The sequence below is a fragment of the Pyrus communis genome, chromosome 8 (assembly GCF_041283825.1).
Source record: "Pyrus communis isolate YQ-2024b chromosome 8, ASM4128382v1, whole genome shotgun sequence".
Classification (NCBI taxonomy): Eukaryota; Viridiplantae; Streptophyta; class Magnoliopsida; order Rosales; family Rosaceae; genus Pyrus; species Pyrus communis.
The window spans coordinates 3,977,479-3,986,425 of record NC_142572.1 but is presented as its reverse complement, the minus strand read 5'-3'; the positions used below and the strand labels follow the sequence as shown (position 1 = coordinate 3,986,425).

The 8,947-nt window shown below is 34.4% G+C and overlaps 1 protein-coding gene across 8 annotated transcripts; it reads left to right on the top strand.

Moving 5' to 3' along the window:
* Window positions 1-306: 306 nt before the first annotated feature.
* On the top strand, window positions 307-8,865 carry LOC137717158 (MADS-box protein AGL24-like). 8 transcript variants are annotated; one of them, XM_088699174.1, is made up of 9 exons: window positions 307-593; window positions 739-802; window positions 890-1,094; window positions 2,672-2,841; window positions 5,867-5,945; window positions 6,764-7,118; window positions 7,225-7,322; window positions 7,500-7,557; window positions 8,385-8,865. In XM_088699174.1, the coding sequence occupies exons 3-6, from the start codon at window positions 997-999 to the stop codon at window positions 6,876-6,878; spliced, it is 462 nt and encodes a 153-aa protein (XP_088555300.1). In that variant the 5' UTR covers window positions 307-593; window positions 739-802; window positions 890-996; the 3' UTR covers window positions 6,879-7,118; window positions 7,225-7,322; window positions 7,500-7,557; window positions 8,385-8,865. The 8 variants fall into 8 exon arrangements, with proteins under 8 accessions (XP_088555300.1, XP_088555305.1, XP_088555302.1 ...); XM_088699179.1 differs by lacking the exons at window positions 739-802; window positions 2,672-2,841 and having other exon boundaries at window positions 310-593; window positions 6,764-6,819; window positions 7,057-7,119; window positions 7,221-7,322; XM_088699177.1 differs by lacking the exons at window positions 739-802; window positions 2,672-2,841 and having other exon boundaries at window positions 311-593; window positions 6,764-6,819; window positions 7,057-7,118.
* Window positions 8,866-8,947: the final 82 nt, after the last annotated feature.

Genomic DNA, 8,947 nt, shown 5'->3' with positions numbered 1-8,947 from the left:
CAGGTACTCACCCCTTTCGTATCCTCTATCTCCCTTCTCAGTTCTCTTCCTTTTTCTTAACCCGGAAGGAAAAACCATTTCTGTAATTCAACAGACAAAACATTCACAGCTTGAAATTGACGCGTGTCCTTATTTTAAAACTAGTGACTGAAAAAGTAAGTGCTGCAGCAGCAGGTGATACAGAAGAGGCATGACAAAAGAGTAAATAACATGAAAACGCATGGCAAAAGGGCAGCTGCGTGTCAACTGCGCAACCAGCGGCTGAGGAAGAATAAAACCGATAATCTCTTAGATCGGTAATCGGTCCACATATAAACTAAACGGTGGTGATCGGTCCCCTGCTGATCTGCGTTCCAGGTTTTATTACCTTAATTTCTAAAAAAATATCCATAAAAATAGAAAAAGGCACAATGGGAAATTTCCATAAATGGGAAAGAAATTTCGCTGCCTTTCCTTTCTTGAACAAACCAGCTGCGCCCAACTCTTTCTCTCTCTCTCCCTCTCCCCTTCTCTTTCCAAAATTGCTGGCTTTCACTGCTCTGCAAATTTCGTGGTCGGACCAAAACTTCAGACCTGAAACCACCCCAACGAAGGTAAACAAAAAAACAGAGGAAAATCCAGTAATTAATTTCTGTATGGTTTTCCTTTTTTCTTCTTCTTCTGTTTATGGTAAATACGAAATATTGGATAGTTGATTTTAGTTGGTGGTTTGATCTGGGTTTTGTTTTACTTATTTAGATTTGAAACGCTAGGGTTTGTGGTCAATAATCCTTAAAATTATCAGAAACCCAGAAAATATAAGGTAGTTTTTGAGTTTGTTGACATTTATATATATGGAAATTCGAAGTGGTTGGTTTATTTTATTTTACTTGAATTATTGTTTCTGAAGGGGGTAGGAAGAATTGGAGAAAATGATTAGGGAGAAGATCAAGATCAGGAAGATCGACTGCTTGCCGGCAAGGCAGGTAACCTTCTCAAAGAGCAGAAAAGGGGATTATGAAGAAAGCTGGAGAGCTGTCGATTCTGTGTGAATCTGAAGCTGCTGTTATCATCTTTTCTCAAACTGACAAGCTCCTTGATTTCTCAAGCTCCAGGTACCAACTCTGTACAACATCCCACCGCCTTATAAATTCTTTCGAATTTTCCCAACTTGAACAAATATAACCAAGTACATGACTTGATAACTTCTCTCTTTCTGAGAGAGAGAGACAGAGAGATTCAGTCATTTGGGTCCAAAAGTTATATATTCCCAAATGACCAGAGAGTGCTAAATAGCTAGATAGATAATCTATGCATGTACACAAAGACAGAGAGAGAGAGAGAGAGAGAGAGTGAGTTTTAACTAGATAAGGTATTAAGAATGCTATCTAGAATATCTAGTTCAGGAAAGTGAGGTTTACTTTTGATTGAGACAACTTCTAGCTAGGTGTCCTAGTTTGAGAAATTAACATTTTATTAGTTTTACATGCTTTCAACCTGTGAAGTGGTGGCGATTTTTTACGTGATGCTGATTTCTTTGCTTTTCATGCTACATGTAATCGTGTCCGCCATGCAGAAGTCTATATATATAAGAGCCGCTGGTCTAGTGAATTATGTAATCTTATTACTATTTTACAGTTTCATAGTTTATCTTGCCGCTTTGATCTTATTTTCCCCACCTATCACAAATTGTTTGTAGATAACAATATATAAAATAATAGTTGGGGTTTATTATTTTCTTAGACCGTCATTCTCACTAGAATTCAGATAATCAATTCGAAATAAATAATCTAACAACATAAAATCAAAATGATAGATAAAATACTCTGGCTAGTAAAAGAGTGACTTACTCTCTACGTACCATATATATATATATATATACACGCATGACAACTTCAACACACGATGTTAGGCTATATTCCAAAAGTTGTCCTTCATTCTCCCCACCTGAACTAAAATACCTGTAAACGAATACGGTGAACTTGCTAAAGACTTAAAATACGAACATTCAATTATATATGCTTTGGATATTTGTTACTAGGAAGAAAGTGATGTGATGAAAACTTGGGAATTCATCATAGAAGCCTTGAAGATCCTTTCGGAAGGAATATGTATGCCTGCGTCAAGTAGGGCAATCAGTGGTGCAGCTATGGCCATGTATATATAACCTGTTTTTCCACATGCATGCATGAAATAATGAACTAACTTTAGTAGTTGCAAAGATTAAAACCTTCTTCCATAAATATTGTGCATGAGAGGAAGGGTGAGATTAATATATTGACATGTAATTGTGGAATAAGAATTTAGATAAAGTTGTGCTTTTGTTTTAGTAAAGAAAAAAAAAACACTCCACATAGTAAGTGATGATATCATTTTTATTAATAAAATGGGATAAAATGGGAATATCATTTTTAAAGTGGTTCCTTAAACCTGAAATTTGTTATATAGAATTACTTTATCAATCTGACATTTCAAATCAACACGCATAGAAAGATGCCCTTATTGTAGGATGGTGTTTTATAACTTGTCTAATGTGTCAAAAAAAATTCTTTTTGAGGGGTAGCTTCTAAGAATTTACTAGATAGTGTATAACTTTTTTGTCATCTAGATATTCCTATTTTTACTATTCGACATTCTTTTTCTATACCATTTTGAACCAAATATATCGATAAGGAATTGTCGCGTGGATTAGGGCTGATATACTCCCACATATAGAAGGGCTTTTTACGCCACCAAAGTCTCCACACCATCGGCAATTCGAGCTGACCTCATTGCCTTGGTTGACGATGATGAACGACTGGAAGAGGGACATCATCCAGGTCGACTTGACTAAGATGTGGTCATCAGCACATGATAACCATGGTGAGTTAACCTCATTCCCTTTGTTGATAGCCATAAAATGTATAAAGAATTCAATATTTACTGGAAACAACTACTATTTTACACACCGTAATTGAGAATTTTTCAACCTCCATATATTTGGTGACAGAACGAGAGGAGAGGATTCTAGTGCTGCAAGCATTCTAGCATCAAGCGTTTTCTATCTTGTTCCTTCAACTAGGCATGGAGAAGGACTTCGTCTCCCAGCTGGTAGAATTCCTATCTCGGCTATTGCAAGCTTCCCATCAAGCCATATCAATTCCACTCATGAAATTCCCATCATTCCTGTCAACTATTAACTACAAAAAATTTCGCCGTAAGTACATCATAAATTAGTATCCGAGTATCTAAAAGAAATAATATTAATATGTTCGTTGTGTGTGATGTTTATGCAATTTGTAGATCGCTCATAATAACTTCTTCTAGAGGATAAAACTTAGGTTTATTTACAAATGTACTCTAGAACTCAATTTTGATCTCACTTTGCCTCTTGTAACTCAAAATTACTATTTTACTCCTTGAAACTCAAAATTTTTTCTACTTTGACTTGTGGGCTATATCTTTTCTCTGAAACTTAAAAGTCTGTCTCCTTAAAACATGTGAGACCCACCACTTAATAAGACTATGCCACACTTGCCAATGAATTTGATTATAAATCTTCATATGGTAACATTCAATAATCAGAAAATATTAAAATCAAGTTTTTTAGAGTAAAATGACAAAATTAACAGAAAGTATTATAAATCTCCAGTATGCGATAACATCCCACATAACAAAATTAAGGCAATCTGGAGCGAATTTGAGTTTTATATAGTAAAATAACGACTTTTGAGTTAATGGGTATAAGGGGATCAAAATCGAGTTTGAAGGAGCCAAACTGGAGCGAATTTTGAGTTCCAGAGAGTAAAGTGGCGACTTTTGAGTAATAGAGGGCAAAGTGATTAATATCGAGTTCTAGCGGCCGTGGCTAAAAGTAAGTCTAGGACTTAGTAATAAAGTTCCTCTCTATTTCCCAGCCTTCCTAGGTTTCCTATATCCCTTTTGCTTTAAGCCTCTATCTTATAATCGTATTTTTTAAGTAGAGCATCTGTAGGTCTTCATTCACATGTTTGAATCACCTTAACTGATATTCTCTCATCTTATTTTCAATAGCCGCCACTCTCACTTTACCTTGAATATCCTCATTCTTAAATCATGTGCTTTCTTGTTTTCCCACACATCCAACAAAGCATTCCCATCTCTGCTATTCATTTTTAGCACGTGTTGATGCTTGACCGCCCAACATTCCATGTCGTAAAGCATTGTTGGCTTTATTGTTGTCCTATAAAATTGTCTCTTAAGCTTTAGTGGCATACTAGGTCGAACCACACACAACATAGACCCATGGATCTATACATATTGATAAAAATAAAATCAATAGAAAAGAATGAATTGGAATTGATGCACTCTTACTACCTCCATCCAGCTTACAGCTATGGTTGAGATCCCCATTCAATTATTCGTTCTTTTACAAGGTAGATCCAAGATAATGAAATCGTTCACTCTTTGGTACTTACTAATATCCAATCCTCACTCCTATCTCATTTCAACTCCATTTCCCAATGAACATGCACTCAATATAGTATGTCTGACCTAATTAGGTGAATTCCTTTAGATTCTAAATACTTCCTCGTCAAAGGTCAAGCTTCGCATTTACTCATTTATGCATTTCATCTATCAGCACTACATCATATGCGAAAAGAATACACCAGGTGATATCATCTTAAATGTGTCCAGTTAACTTATCCATTGCCAATGCAAAAAGGTAAAGACTTAAAGCTGAGCTTTGGTGTAATCATATAGTAATGGATCAATTTGTTCTTTATGAGTTCTTGCTACAATCTTTGCTCTATCATGCATAGTCTTGATTGCTTGGATATATGCTATTCATACTCCTTTCTTCTCTAGAGTCTTTCAAACTCTCTTAGTACCCTATCATATGCTTTTTTTCACATCTATAAAAACCATGTGCAATTCTCTTGCGTATCTCTGCATCGTTCCATCGATCTTTATAAGAGAGAGATTACTTTTGTAGTCGAGCACCCTGGTATGAACTCGAATTAATTGTGTGAGACTCATGTCTCTTCCGTCAGTTTATACCTAATTAGTCTCTTCCAAAGCTTCATTGTAGGACTCATTAACTTAATACGCTTATAGTTCATGTAATTCTGTATGTCGCCCTTATTCTTACATTATTTTTGCTAACTATGGTAGCAAAGCATTAACAAATTCAGGATTGGTAATCAAGCCACCCACCAAAAAGTGGCCGTAGCGAATATAACAATTAAAGTATATTTGCAATGATGTCCGAGTTGATGTGAGAGGAACTGACTTGGACTTTTTAGGCCCATTTGCTTAGTTAACTTGATAGTCCCAACGTTGGTTTTGCCTTTTTTGTTGTGTGTATCCTCAGTTGGTGATCTCATTATCTCATATATAATATTCCGACTGGACATTTTGATCCGGGTAAACAGACCAAGCAATAAAACCTCCAGAAAGCTTTGCCTTAATATTCTGGGTCATTTGGCTGGTTGGTTTGCAACCGAACCAAATATCTCCAAAGTGAGATTGTTGTGGATGGTTAATCTTGATGAATTATCTCCAAATCTGTATTAATTTGTTGTGATTTTGTTTTCTTGTTGGTAAATTAGTTCTGTAGCATTTAACTGTGCATGTTTTGTTCTTATTGTTTTGGGGTATTTTATTCTAGCTGTTATTCTGTTTGCATGCATGTTCAAAGTGGTTGATTTTAGTCAGTTTCAGAAAAGAACAGAGTAATAACAATCTAATACAAAACTGCATACAACATGCAAGTACTAACTTATTGGGATTATTGTAAAAGTGTATGCAAGCACTAACTAATTCTCTGTTTTTTTTTTTTTGTTGAATATTATTATTATATATGTGTCATAATTTATAAATAATAATGAAACATGCTAATTATATTTTATTCTTTTATGTTGTGAAGTACCAATGATGTTATTGCAAGGTACAAATCACATACTTCTGGGGAAAAATCAGATCAACCCACGTTTGATCAACTGCAGGTAATTCAGTTGAATATTGGTTTTCCTTTTTCCCGTCCTAATTGCTCTTTAATTTTCCATTTTTAGTGGTATAACAATTAACTGTGTCAAGTGAATGTAACACATTCTGTGATCTACACTTGGAGCTATGGAATGTAATTATACGGCATTTGATTTCTTTAACATAAATAAAAAGGTAAATTACATTTTGCATCTTCAAGTTTGGATCTCATAACGAACTTGTAACTCATTTTTGAACATTGCTATTTCATACATCAACTTACTATTTTGTTGAAATATCATACATCCGTTAGTCAGTCCGTTAATTTAATGTTAAATGATGATGTGTCAACTATGGGTCTCACATTTTTTATAATGTGATGTCAAATTTGTGCCACACGGACAAACAACTAATTGAAATTATATAAACTATAAAAATAAAATAAATATTTAATATTTAAATTCAAAAAATATTTTGAAGCATCAGCCCACGGAGCTCGTAATCAGACAGAGCCCAAAATCAGACGACCCTCTGCTCAGTCTAGAATTATAGTTGTATCCAATTTTAATTGTTTGTTTGTCCACGTGGCACAAATTTGAATCAAAATGTGGGACCCGTAGTTGTCACATTATCATGGTTGGCCTCTTGGGCTAAATATGTGCAAGTACGTGGGGTTAAGTAATGACTCCCAAGTTATAATTTTAACTTCCATTGAAGTTCAAATTTGTTTTTTTTTTTTTTGGGATAAATTCTAACTTGTGTTATTAGTTAGAATTAATTTGAATCATTGAGTTTTGCTTATGGAAAAAAATTTCATGTATGGTTTATTGTTACGTAGGATTCAAATGACCTGGAGATTGCTACAATTGTCGATCCATGCTCAAGCATGTTTAAGTAGTCCATCTTTTGCCCCTTTTTTCCCTTCCCTTCACTGTGACATTTGGAATCTATAAACGAAACATCTTTTGCCATAAAAATAGGCGATGTCCAATTTTGTGCTTTGTGCTGTTCTAAGATTTTCTTCTTTCTTGTTTCTTTTTGGGTCTGATGTTTTAAGCTTTTCATGTGAGTTTGTGACAGATTAGACTATCTAAATGATGGTTTGGTATAAATATATTTCCCGTTAAATAGTTGGAGAGAGAAAACAAGATCACGCTGAGTAAGGAACTTGAGGATGAGACCCGCAAGTTGAGGTAATTATAATTTATCAATTTGCTTGTAAGATATATGGTGGTTAATTAAGCTGGTATGATCGTTTGACGAGAGTCTGCTGAAATTGGTTTGACATGCAAAAGGCAGATGAAAGGTGACGAACGTCAAGATTTGGGTCTGGATGAACTGCAGAAGTTAGCAAAATAGGTGGAAGCAAGCCTTGGCTGTGTGTGATTGAAACTAAGGTATGTTCTAGCTAGCTAATTTATACTGTTACAAGTGAATACAGGCGACTATGGCTTCTAAAATCTAGGTATCCTTCGGATAAAAGAACACATTTTTGAGTCTTAGTATGTACTATTGTGCAATGATCCGGATGATCTATTGCTTAATTAGTCTTTGTTCAAATATCATTCTTGCAGAATAAGACAAATGTCTTAATAACGTTCAAATAGAGAATTTGTTATTAGCTCCATAAAGGTAATATTGCACTTCTTCCTCTAATTTCATATTTTTCACTATGCATGAGTGAACTATGGCTGGGGGCTTAATCAAATAAATAGACCAACACGTTAAGCCTGTGGTCAATTTGGGAAAAAAAAGCCATTAGGGAAGGTCTTAATAAAAGCTTGGGTGGAACGTAGTCTATCTCCTTCGTGGCGAGCTCAAGCTCAAGTTCAAATATAAAACTGGGATTGCCACGCCTCCTTTGACGTTGAGTTTTGATATAGGTTTACCTGTTTTTTTATTTTTAGCCCGTGATTACTAAAAAAGAGAGAATTAATATTTGAAGAAACCAACTAGTTTGTACCAAATTAAAGAAAAACCGACTGTTGTGATTTTTTTTTTTGTACGTTCATAGATTAGCTCAAGTGCTCATCTGGGTTTTGTTCAGAATTTTTTAAGTACCTAATGTTTCTTTGGGCCGTTTGGTTCGTTTCGTCACCCAAAAGAAAAATCTGCAGAAAATCCAGATGAGCGCTTGAGGTAAGTAGTGGAGATAGCGCAGATGTGTTATCAATTCAAAATAACTTTTTTTTTAATTTTAATTTTAAATTTTTTTTTTAACTTTTCTACAAATATTATCTGGATCGTCTAACCTAGCTACTGGATTAGTGCCTAACATTAATCATACGATAAATTCTCCGTTACTTGCACTACCTATGCATATTTATTTTATTAACTGTGAATCAATTGCATGATTTCATGTTTTACTTGCACTGCCTATGCATATTTATATTTACTTTATTTAATGTGAATCACTTGCATGATTTCATGTTAAGTTGTCAACTAATAGATTTTTACAGTGACGATCACCGGCCGTTATTCAGCGGAAAATATGGGATTCCACTCTCTCAATACTACAGCATACGGCATATAAAATTACTTGCATGATTTCGTACGAGATCGCAAATTCATGATGTTGGTAAGTATAACTGTACGGCCAGGATGCTACAACATTTTCAGTGAAATTGCTAATCAATTTTGTATTCAGTATTTTCAGGTTTCCTTAGTTTCTCTAGTTAAGGTGTTGATCGAGATGGAGAGTGCACTTCCTTTAAATTAGCAAAGGAAGTCGAGTTATTGGAAGACATATCTGGGGGAGTGCCATTTTATGTTATATTCGTGTTCCATGCAGCATGGCAATAGATTAATTCTTTCGACCGCATTTGTAAATTTTGTGATATGTTATTAATATAAAATAAGCACGTTAATTAATAATTAAATCATCAACGATAAAGTCATATATATAATTTATAAAATATAATTTGTAAAATATGATTTAAATGGATGTTGTTTATAACATTATTATTTGTAGATTAAATTTAGTTTACTTAGCATTACACTTTTTATAATTCAAACAGAGTAG